This window comes from Mauremys mutica, chromosome 19 (genome assembly GCF_020497125.1).
Source record: "Mauremys mutica isolate MM-2020 ecotype Southern chromosome 19, ASM2049712v1, whole genome shotgun sequence".
NCBI lineage: Eukaryota > Metazoa > Chordata > Testudines > Geoemydidae > Mauremys > Mauremys mutica.
This window is the reverse complement of record NC_059090.1, coordinates 1,593,864-1,605,728: the sequence shown is the minus strand read 5'-3', so window position 1 is coordinate 1,605,728 and position 11,865 is coordinate 1,593,864. Positions and strand designations below refer to the sequence as shown.

Here is an 11,865-nt window from a genome sequence, read left to right as displayed (position 1 = left end):
AATCGAGAAGCATTGCTGAAAATGCAGACCTAAGCTGGAAATCTGTGCAGGGCTGGGCTCAGCGAAGATGATCTTTTGAGCTGCTCTTTTTAAGTGTGGTCCTGTACTTCCTGGTTTGCGTCGGACCCAGGCAGGAGACTGGGCTGCTCTCAGCTGTAGAAGCCGGTGGAATGAGCCAGGTCGGAATGAGCCAGGCCCTCAGGACCTTCAGGAGGAGAAGTGAAACCCACTTCTACCACCAATCGCCCCAGCAGTCACTGATCGACACCAAACCACGTCCTTCCAGTCAGGCAGTTTCATATGCACACGTCAGACCCTTGGTTTGCCACTCAGACACCACGGTGATGGGCACAGTGAGGACCTAGAGAAGTTAAACAGGCAGACAGACAAGGAAACAGTGGCCCTGGCTACAGGTGTGTGTGTGGTGCAATTGCTGGCTGAAGGCACAACCTTAATTCCTGCATCTCCTGTCTGTCAGCTCTCGGCTATCATTCGCTTGGCAGCCTGAGCGCCGATTTCTAACGCAGCGTTTTGCTCTGGCCTATTGTTGTTCTCATGGCCAGGGGCGCCTTGGCCCCGGTGTCAGGAGCGGTGCTAAGGAGGCTGCTTTTCAAAGGGCCCTAACTAGGGTTGCCAACTTTCTACTTGCATAAAACCAAACGCCCTTGACCCAACCCCTGTCATGCCCCTTCCCCGAGGCCCCACCCCCACTCACTCCAGCCCACCTCCCTCAGTCGCTCGCTCTCTCACGCCCTCGCTCACTTTCACTGCCTGGGGCTGGGGGCTGGAGTGCAGGAGGGGATGAGGGCTCCGGCTGGGGATGCAGGCTCTGGGATTGGGCTGAAGATGTGGGGTTTGGAGTGCAGGAGTGGGCTCAGGGCTGGGGCAGGGGGTTGGGGTGCGGACTCTGGGAGGGAGTTTGGGTGCGGGAGGGGGTCTGACCTGGGGCAGGGGGTTGGGGTGCAGGGTGTGAGGTCTGAGAGGGAATTAGGGTACAGGAAGAGGTTCTGACCTGGGGCAGGGTTTCTGGTTGCGAGCTCCAGCCAGGCGGCACTTACCTCAGCCGGCCCCCGGTCGGCAGCACACCGGCCCTAAGGCAGGCTCCCTGGCTCCGCACAGCTCCTGGAAGCAGCCAGCATGTCCCTGCAGCCCCTTGGAGGAGGCATGGCCAGGCAGCATTGTGTGCTGCATGCACCCGCAGCTCCCATTGGTCATGGTTCCTGGCCAATGGGAGCTGCAGAGCCAGCACTCGGGGTGAGGCCAGCGCATGGAGCTTCCCTGAGCACCCCTGCACCTAGGGGTTGCAGGGACGTGCCGGCCGCTTCTGGGAGCCCCACGGAGCCAGGGCAGGAAGGGATCCTGCCTTAGTGCCACTGTGCCGCCGACCAACCGGACTTTTAATGGCCCGGTGGGTGGTGCTGACCGGAGCTGCCAGGGTCACTTTTCGAGCAGGCGTTCCAGTCGAAAACCGGACACCTGCCAACCCTGTGTCGAAGGCCCTGATCTGTGAGTGAGCTAAGCTCCTCCTGCGCTAAATGAGCTTCCTTAACCTTTTCCTGCATCCCATCCCCATCCCCATCCCCCCCTTTACCTGCTTCATCTGCCCTGTGTGGGGTGTTGAGCCCCTAGAGCGTGAGTTCCCTGCCACAGGGCCTGTCCTCTTGTCCCTGGGGGCTCAGTGCCCAGTCCTAGGCACCCTGCCTCCAGGCTGGGTGTGACGAAGTGGGAATGGTTTTAATGTTTTCTCTGAATACTGTGGGTGCCTCAGTTTCCCCGATGCATTTCTTAAGTATCTAGGTGGTGGGATAAGAGTGTGTGATTGCTGCACAGCCCAAGAGGGCAGGGGTGTGCAGGGGTCTGCACAGAGAATAGTCGACACCCTGTCTCCTGGCAACTGATGGCCTGGGCCCCTCCCCTGCAAGGTGCCAACTGAAGGTGTTGGAGAACAAAGAGATCAGGGGTCTCCTGGCCGGGGAAAGAGACAAAGGTCAGAGGAGGGGCTGGAGAGTTTCAGTTTGGAGCTGGCTGGGGAAATGGAGGGAGGCTCAGCACCGGGTCTGGGCTCCCTGCCCCCAAGATGGACCTGACTGAGGGCTCCTGTTCTCTGTACCTACAAGCTCTGGTTTGGACTGTGTTCCTGTCGTCTAATAAACCTTCTGTGTTACTGGCTGGCTGAGAGTCCCGGTAAATCGCAGGAAGTGGGGGGGTGCAGGGCCCTGGCTCCCTCACCCTCCATGACAACTGGGGCCTCCGGGTAACGCTGCAGTAGGAAGATGTTATCACTGTCTGAGTCGCGTTATCATTATCTGTCCTCCGGCCTTTGGATGGGTCCATGCTGCGGATTTGCTTGTGTCCCACAGGGTCTAATGCCCCTCTGCCCAGCCCGGGGCTGGAATCCCGCAGGTTTGTTATCCTGAGGGAGCTCAGCGTCCATGTGACCAGTGCCAGGGACACATGGAGCCCACCCGGTACCGCCCTGCTCTGGGCACACCCTGGATCTGACTGTCAGCCGAGGGGCGAGCACCGGGCATATAACCAATGTTCTGACTTGAGCCCAACCTCATGGCCCGGCGATCCTGGCCTGTCCGCCCCGCACAGGGGACAGACCCCACAAAGATGGTTGGCCTGGAGGGGGTTTGGCTCCTGTAAGTTGTCAGGAGATGCTGGCAGGGCCGGATTCGAAACCACAGGCCAAGGGGCCACTGAGCACAATCACACGGTGACCACAGCCACAAGCTGCTCCCCATCCCTGCTGGATGAATGATGTCGCGTGAGACACAGAGACAGCGCTTGGGAGCCACAACCCCTCTGCCAGCCGGGCAAAGCTGGGAATGTGACAACAAGACAACACACCTGCCTTCAGATCCTTCGGGTGGATGTTCCTGATGGCATGGGTGGGTCCCTGTAAGATGTTCAGGTTGTGTATTTCCAGGGGGAGAACTGGGGCTGACAGGGCCAGCAGGCCGGTGAGGAGCAGGAGACGAGGGCACCGGGCAGCTGCAAAAGGGAAAAGCCGGCGAGAGGCTGGGAACACAAACCCGCCCTTCAGGAGCCATGAGTCCCAGTTCCCTCTGCCAGCACAGTGCCCCCCTGGAGCAGCCAGCTAAGAGCACACGCCGCTGCACCGCGCTCACAGCAGCACAGGGGTGCTGGGGAGCCAGGCGGGGCGATTGGGAATGTGGGGCAAGGTGGAGATCGGGGTAAGGGGAATTACGGGAGAGAAGAGCATTGGGGGAGGAGTGGCTGGAGGACTGGACCAGGGTTGTGGGGCAGCCTGTGGGTCTGGGGAGCCCTGTGCATGGTTGCTTGAAGCTGCAGCCTCTGTTCCCTGGCACAGCCCTATGGGAAGCCCTAGTTGCCTTGCTGTGGAGACAGTCACTGTTGCCCAGCCCAGATTCCCAGCTCAGGCCAGTCCCACGGTCAGGCTCCCCCATCCATCCCCCTGCACAAAGACATCCTCCCCCAAGGCTCCCCCCAGATTTCCAGAGCCCTGCTTAGCCCTGCCTGCCCCCACCCCTGCTCCGCCCATGGCCTGTCTCCCAGGGCCCAGCCCCCGTCCTGTGCTGCCCAGCCAGCATCCCTGGCTCCCAGTGGCTGTGCAGGGCGCAGTGGGATCAGACAATGCTGCTGAAGAGAGAAGATGAACGTGTCCTTTTTCCATTGGCAACGTGCATGTAACCTCACGGCCTGGGAATGTGACTGGCATCAGTGCTGCATGCGGCTCAGGAACAAAGAGCAGGGATTTCGCTGGCCAGACCACTGCCTAACGTCCCAGGTCCCAATCCCCCCGTGTGCTCTGAGGGGGGTGTGAGAAGCTGGCCGGGAGCCAGGGAGATTTCAAACCAGAGCATTTTCAAATGTTTCCTATGAAATGATTGATCGGCAAAGCTGAATGATGGTGTCACACAGAGCAGCTCCACGGTGATGCCGAGGGAGGGGGCACTGATCCCCTCAGAGAACTGGGCCCTGCTGACTGCAGGGGCAGGATGGATGAAGAGCCAGGCCTGGTGGCATGAGAGCACCAGGGGCCTCTTTCCTCCCCTCCCCCTGTCTGTGCAGGAGTGGGGCAGGGTTCCTACCTTGGGCCCCCAACAGCACTAGGGAAAGGGACCAGGCCTGTGGGCCACCATAGGGGCATTGTCCTCCGCCAAGGGGTGCGGCCAGACTCCTAGCTAACTAGTGTGCAAGCTGCCATGGGAGCATGTGCTAGCTGGGGAAACAGGCTGCATCTTACCACACAAGCAGTGGGATGCATCCAGCCCAGTGGTCTGGGGCCTCCCCCCCCCCCCCGGTCCCTGCTGGCACATGGCTCCAGCCAGCAGGGTCCTACCCCACGAAGCTGCCCTCGGCCCCAGCCCCTGGGCACCATTCTTTAATTTAAACCAAGTGCTGCAGAATCCAGGGACCTGGCCGCAGCATTTAGGCCCAGCGTGATACCCCATAGATGGGGGCTGCCACGGGATGCCCTGGCGTGAGGCAAGCACCGCGCTCCTGCTCCAGCAGCCCCAGTGCCCAGGGGTCTGCACGTGGCCAGGCAGAGCTGAGGGCAGAGCCTTCACTCTCAGGCTGAGGAGCGGCTCCGCCTGCAGTGGGAGTGGGATGGACGCTGCCTCTGCCCCACAGGCTCCGGAGGGCAGAGGGCCCAAGTACTCCTCTCTCCCGCCCGGCACTAAGGGCCCAAGTCTCTCCTCCCGCTCCCATCTCCTCTTTCTCCTCCCGCAGAAAATCCCTCTGGCCCCAGTCCCCCCTCAGCCCCCCCTCCCCCCAACGGAAGGGCTGGTGGCCTGGAGAGTTACTCTTGGTGAAGCAGGGAGCAAAGGGCCCATCGCAGCAGCCCCCATGCCCTGCCTGTGAACCTGGAAACGCCAGGCATGTTCTCCAGCAGCGTGGTGCCCATGGGAGCACCCGGAGACACAGTGACAGCAGGGCGCAGAGTTACCCACTGCTTAGAAGCGTGTGTTTATTCCAAAGCCTGGATCCCCAGGCAGGGCCATGCAGAGGGTGTTTGTGAAGCTCTCCCCATGCTTGGGATGTCACCTTTCCAGGGACCTCTAGGCCTGCTCATTGCGTCGCCGAGCTAAAATGACGCGGAAGAGTCACTCCAGGCTGAACGCTGGTGCATGGGAGTCAGCCCAGCGGAGAAGAGCTCGGAAAGTCTGCAGGGAGGGAGAGGAGAAGGAAAGTGGCCCCATTTCCTTGGTAACCCGGGTACCTCCCCCAGCAAGGCCTGTGAGGGCGGGCGGGAGGTTTGGCCATGACACACTCTGACCCTTTTCCATCCCTTCGTGGAGCAGGGGTTGGCCTTACTGCAGACAGGAGGGTGGGGAAGGGGTGACTAACAGTAAGACGCTGGTTTGATGAGGATGGCAGAGGCTTGGCAGTTCCCACTACAGAAACTACCCCAAGTGATGCTCCCTTTGACGTTCAGTCGAACAGAATAACAAGCCGAGTACCACCAGCCCCCACCAGAGCTAGACGCACAGTTCCCACTGGAAGTGTCCTGATCCAGGTCTTTAGTGGAGAACTTCATGTTGTCATGCACGATGCTAGGATTGTTTGGGGCCATGGCATCCCCTGCAGTCCCCGTGTAAGAGCCCAGCCTCAGCCTGTAGCCATTGGACTCGTCTTCCAGACCGAAGAGGTTGTAGTCTGCGTATTTCATGGTGCCGGATGAATCGTGGATGACAAACCTGACCTGGTAGACCCTCTGCTTGGTGATCCGATAGATGTACTCCGTCCCCAGCCAGTAGTCATTGTGCACGTTGCCAAAGCCGTACTTGTAGGTGCTCCAGGACTCGGCCCAGGTGATCTGCGTGTCACGCCGGTTCCGCTGGAGGACTGTCCAGCCCTCGCTGGTGCTGTTCAGCTCACAGTAGACCTCAAATTGATGGAGTCCTGTGGGCTGGATGACGAAGACGCCACTGACTCTGTTCCAGGTTATCTCGCTGCAGTCCTTGGGCCAGGCTGTGGGCAAAACAAGACAAGGTGTCGAGAACAAAACCCCATGGAACAAAACCCCGCTTAGAGACTCAGCTCAGAGATCACAATGTACTTTTCATAAAACCTTTCCTTGGCCTCCTTCCCAACTCCTCCGCCAAGGAATAGCAGCCTGCATTTTGACCAGATCAGGCTGGGCAGAGGGGTCCTGGAGGTGAGCTCTGGACTCTGATGTCCCCATAGCTGTGCCTGAGGGAATTCTCACCTCCGGCACTCTGCTCCCCGATATATATGTGTATGTGTGTGTGTGTGTATGTGTGTGTGTGTCTATGCTACCTGCATACTCCAGCAATTGTGTGAACAACCCCTGGGATGTTCTGGGCTCTCACCCCTGTGGGACACACTTACCACTTACCCTGGGCTACCCGCATGTCGCTGGCTCTGCTGTGCCGGAGGCTCCCTGTCCCGTGATCTGTGTGGGGAGGAGAGATCCACATGACGTGAGGGCTTTACAGCGGATATTCCCAGCTCCACAGCTGGGAGTATTCTCAGCGCATTCACCTCCCTGTCCCTCTGCTGGCCCAGCGGCTCCTCACCCCACTGGATCGCTCCAAATTCTGACACCCACAGGAATTCACCTAAAATCCCTTCAGAGCAGAGATCTACCCTTGTACCCTCCTCAGCCTGGCCACAGCCCCGCGTCAAGGCCAAGACCCATCAGCATGTGGGAGCCGGGCACCAATCCCAGAGGCCTGATAGGCTCTGCCTGCATCGGGCACCAACAGGCTCCTTCCCTCTGGGCCAGGGCCCATTCGCAATGCACAAGGTGGCTCCTTGGGCTCCGGGCCTGGATCCTAGCCCTGAGCTCAGGCTCCCCAGCCCTGCCTTGCCTAGCTCGAGCTCTGTGTTAATTCTGCACCAGTCGCCCTGCTGCCAGAGCCCCCATCTCATCCCGTCTGCCCCCTGCCCCGCTCGGGCCCGCGCTGCACCAGTTCACTCCTCCACACCCCCTCTGCTGCTCAAGGCAACCAGCACCTCCTGGCTTTGTCCTGTGCTGCTCCCTGCACTGCAACGGGCCAGCCCCTGTGCGCCCCCCAACCTCCCTCCCCTCCCTCAAACCGCCAAAGAGCTCAGCGGGGTTTGAACAGAGAGCTACGGGTGGAGTGTAATTTCTCCCAGTGCTTCAGGCCCCCATAATCCCCAGGCAGCCAGTGAGTGAGGGCCAGGGGTGAGGCCTATAGAAGCAGACACATGACACACCTGCCTTCAGGTCCTTCGGGTGGATGTTCCTGATGGCATGGGTGGGTCCCTGTAAGATGTTCAGGTTGTGTATTTCCAGGGGGAGAACTGGGGCTGACAGGGCCAGCAGGCCGGTGAGGAGCAGGAGACGAGGGCACCGGGCAGCTGCAAAAGGGAAGAGCCGGCGAGAAGCTGGGAACACAAACCCGCCCCTCAGGAGCCGCGACTCTGCCAGGGAACGGCACAACCCTCCCGCCGCGCCCAGCACAGACTGGCACTGCTGCCCTCGCCCGTCAGTCTGGCTGGGCAGCCGGCCACTGGCCAGGCATGCTCGGGGCAGAGAGGAGACGCTAGGAACCGGCCCCGTTGGGCCACAGACTCCCAGGAGGGGGGAGTTTGGGATTTGCCCTGGAGAAATGTTCCTGCCCCACAGAGACACCCCTGTGCCATGGAAATAACCGGGAGGGAGGGAGAGTGGGTGAGAGAAAGGGAAAATGGAGATTGGGGCTGGGGGGGGGGCACTGAGAGCCCGGGGACGGGGGTCGTGAGGGGTGGGGGGGTGGCCACAGAGCCGCAGGGAAAGGAACCCTGAGGGGCGGGGGCTGGGTGGGTATTGGGAGTTCCTCCTGAAGGGATGGTGGTTGGCCAAGGTCACTCAGCCCAGGATGTGGGAGGGGGACTGTCCTGGGGCACTCAGAGCCTGGGGGGGGGCTGTCTGGGGGGGCACTCAGAGCCCCAGGAGGTGGAGGGGGCCACTGGCCAGGGGCACTCAGAGCCTGGGAGGGGCTGTCCGGGGGGGGCACTCAGAGCCCCGGGAGGTGGGGCTGAGGGGAGGGACTGTCCCGGGGCACTCAGAGCCTGGGGGGGGCTGTCTGGGGGGTACTCAGAGCCCCGGGAGGTGGGGCTGAGGGGAGGGACTGTCCCGGGGCACTCAGAGCCTGGGGGGGGCTGTCTGGGGGGGCACTCAGAGCCCCAGGAGGTGGAGGGGGGGCACTGGTCAGGGGCACTCAGAGCCTGGGGGGGGCTGTCCGGGAGGGCACTCAGAGCCCCGGGAGGTGGAGGGGGGGCACTGGTCAGGGGCACTCAGAGCCTGGGGGGGCTGTCCGGGGGGGCACTCAGAGCCCCGGGAGGTGGAGGGGGGGCACTGGCCAGGGGCACTCAGAGCCTGGGCGGGCTGCCTGGGGGGGGGCACTCAGAGCCCCAGGAGGTGGAGGGGGGGCACTGGCCAGGGGCACTCAGAGCCTGGGGGGGGCTGTCCAGGGTGCACTCAGAGCCCCAGGAGGTGGAGGGGGGGCATTGGCCAGGGGCACTCAGAGCCTGGGCGGGCTGCCTGGGGGGGGGCACTCAGAGCCCCAGGAGGTGGAGGGGGGGCACTGGCCAGGGGCACTCAGAGCCTGGGGGGGCACTCAGAGTCCCAGGAGGTGGAGGGGGGGCACTGGCCAGGGGCACTCAGAGCCTGGGGGGCACTCAGAGCCCCGGGAGGTGGAGGGGGGGCACTGGCCAGGGGCACTCAGAGCCTGGGGGGCTGTCCGGGGGGACACTCAGAGCCCCAGGAGGTGGAGGGGGGGCATTGGCCAGGGGCACTCAGAGCCTGGGGGGGGGCTGTCCGGGGGGGCACTCAGAGCCCCAGAAGGTGGAGGGGGGGCACTGGTCAGGGGCACTCAGAGCCTGGGGGGGCTGTCCGGGGGGCCACTCAGAGCCCCGGGAGGTGGGGCTGAGGGGAGGGACTGTCCTGGGGCACTCAGAGTCTGGGGGGGCCTGTCCGGGGGGGCACTCAGAGCCCCGGGAGGTGAGGCTGAGGGGATGGACTGTCCCGGGGCACTCAGAGCCTGGGGGGGGGCTGTCCGGGGGGCCACTCAGAGCCCCGGGAGGTGGGGCTGAGGGGAGGGACTGTCCTGGGGCACTCAGAGCCTGGGGGGGCTTGTACGGGGGGCACTCAGAGCCCCGGGAGGTGGGGCTGAGGGGAGGGACTGTCCCGGGGCACTCAGAGCCTGGGGGGGGGCTGTCCGGGGGGCCACTCAGAGCCCCGGGAGGTGGGGCTGAGGGGAGGGACTGTCCCGGGGCAATCAGAGCCTGGGGAGGGCTGTCTGGGGGGGCACTCAGAGCCCCAGGAGGTGGAGGGGGGGCACTGGCCAGGGGCACTCTGAGCCTGGGGGGGCACTCAGAGCCCCAGGTGGTGGAGGGGGGGCACTGGCCAGGGGCACTCAGAGCCTGGGGGGGGCTGTCCGGGGGGACACTCAGAGCCCCAGGAGGTGGAGGGGGGGCATTGGCCAGGGGCACTCAGAGCCTGGGGGGGGCACTCAGAGCCTGGGGGGGCCTGTCCGGGGGGGCGCTCAGAGCCCCAGGAGGTGGAGGGGGGGCATTGGCCAGGGGCACTCAGAGCCTGGGGGGGGCACTCAGAGCCTGGGGAGGGCTGTCTGGGGGGGCACTCAGAGCCCCAGGAGGTGGAGGGGGGGCACTGGCCAGGGGCACTCTGAGCCTGGGGGGGCACTCAGAGCCCCAGGTGGTGGAGGGGGGGCACTGGCCAGGGGCACTCAGAGCCTGGGGGGGGCTGTCCGGGGGGACACTCAGAGCCCCAGGAGGTGGAGGGGGGGCATTGGCCAGGGGCACTCAGAGCCTGGGGGGGGCACTCAGAGCCTGGGGGGGCCTGTCCGGGGGGGCGCTCAGAGCCCTGGGAGGTGGAGTGGGGGCACTGGCCAGGGGCACTCAGAGCCTGGGGGGGCTGTCTGGGGGGGCACTCAGAGCCCCGGGAGGTGGGGCTGAGGGGAGGGACTGTCCCGGGGCACTCAGAGCCTGCGGGGGGCTGTCCGGGGGGGCACTCAGAGCCCCGGGAGGTGGAGGGGGGGCACTGTTCAGGGGCATTCAGAGCCTGGGGGGGCACTCAGAGCCCCGGGAGGTGGAGGGGGGCACTGTCCAGGGGCACTCAGAGCCTGGGGGGGCACTCAGAGCCCCAGGAGCTGGAGGGGGGGCACTGTCCAGGGGCACTCAGAGCCTGGGGGGGCACTCAGAGCCCCGGGAGGTGGAGGGGGAAGGGCGCACAGGATTTCAGGAATTCCCTGGCAGTGCAGAGCTGCTGGCGGCAGGGAGGAGCCAGCTCTGACAATCCCCAGTTGGGATCCCTGGCTGGGCTAGTGGCTATGGGGGCCCGTGGCCAGGCTGCAGCCAGGGCCGGCTTTAGGCCTGTTCCACCAATTCCCCCGAATCGGGCCCCCCGCACCTAAGAGGGCCCCGCGCCCAGTGAGAATCCCTTCCCTGGCTAGAGGCACCTTTATAAGTTTTACTCACCTGGCAGCGCTCCGGGTCTTTGGCAGCACTTCAATGGTGGGTACTTCGCTCACTCTGGGTCTTTGGTGGCACTTCGGCGGCGGGTCCTTCAGTGCCACCGAAGACCTGGAGTGAGTGAAGGACCCGCCGCCAAAGACTCGGAGCTCCGCTCGGTGAATACAAACCCGTGGGTTTTTTTTTTTTTTTTTAAGTCATCCCTGCCGGGCCCCGTCGAAACTGTTCGAATTGGGCCCCGCACTTCCTAAAGCCGGCCCTGGCTGCAGCGGAAGGTGACCTGCAGGAAACGCCTCGGCCTCGGCCCCCTGCTGGGAAGGGCCTGGGCCAGACAATGACCCACCGCGCAGTGTCCCAGCTCCCTGCCCCGCGCCGGCAGGGCACGGCCCCTCCTCTGTAGGGCGGTTGGCATGTACCTAAGTGCTGCTTCCTCCGTCCCCAAAGGCCTCTCCCAGCCGGTCTCTGGCAAGCCCTGCCGTTCAGTACGCCACAACCCCGGCTGTGACATACCCGGGGGGGGGGACCCATCGGGGGTGGGGGGCTGTCACACAGCTGGGGAGTTTCACCCGGCTGGACAGGGGTGACACGTCACAGACTCTGTCTCCCTGGAGCTGGTGACTCTGCTCCTCTGAGTCTCAGCCCGGGTGTCTCTCTGCCCTTCCCCCCAGTCGCCCCTGGGCGAGGCGGGAGCGCCCCACGTTGAGTTCTGGACCCACAAGTGCTGGTGGGTTCCAATCCCAGCTGACCACGCCCACCCAGCCCTAGTGCGGAGCAGAAGGGCCCAGCGCTGCCCCACAGCCCCTCTTACCCATCACCTCCCCGCAGCACGTCTGTCCCAGGCTGAACGCTGCTGCTCTGTGCAGAGGGGCCGTCCAGGGGGAGGCAGCACGTGGCTGGCACTTATAGCTCCTGCCGTATAGCGACTGCTCCCCCTAACCCCCGCCCTGCTGCGCTCTGGGGATGCTGCCCTGCTGCGGAGCCGTCAGGTGTCTTCAACTGGAATTTGTTTGGAGAGAAACTGCGCTAAGGAGCCTTATCAGCCCTGGGCAGAGAGTACCTGGGAGCCTGCCTGGGTCGGGCGGGTCTGGTACAGCCTCCCCCCAGATAAGGCTCTTCCCTGGAACTGCCACCCATGAGAATGAGGGATGAGTCCCTCCGAGGTAACACCCGGGGCAGCCAGGCCAGGGCAGAACTCGGGGCTGGTAGTGCCCGGGCCAGGCCAAGGCCCTACCACTCAACCATTATTCCTGCCCGTGTGTGAGACGAAAGAGCCAAATGGGTGACACATGCCTGCAAACAGCTGGGTTGTGTTGCTCCCCTGCCGTAGCTGACGGGTTCTAACGGGCTGAAGGATGTTCTCTTGCTGGGTGCCTTAAATAAACCCGTTTGTTTAAAAACAAAACTAGAGCT

The 11,865-nt window shown here is 63.6% G+C and overlaps 1 protein-coding gene across 2 annotated transcripts; it reads right to left on the bottom strand.

Annotated features, from left to right (window-relative positions):
* Positions 1-4,948: 4,948 nt before the first annotated feature.
* LOC123353139 (fibrinogen-like protein 1-like protein) lies at positions 4,949-11,506 on the bottom strand. 2 transcript variants are annotated; one of them, XM_044993989.1, is made up of 4 exons: positions 11,264-11,506; positions 7,198-7,368; positions 6,353-6,409; positions 4,949-5,964 (listed from the first exon to the last, which is right to left on the bottom strand). In XM_044993989.1, exons 1-4 carry the CDS (start codon positions 11,265-11,267, stop codon positions 5,336-5,338), a joined length of 861 nt encoding a protein of 286 aa, XP_044849924.1. In that variant the 5' UTR covers positions 11,268-11,506; the 3' UTR covers positions 4,949-5,335. The 2 variants fall into 2 exon arrangements, with proteins under 2 accessions (XP_044849924.1, XP_044849925.1); XM_044993990.1 differs by having other exon boundaries at positions 7,198-7,341; positions 11,264-11,484.
* Positions 11,507-11,865: the final 359 nt, after the last annotated feature.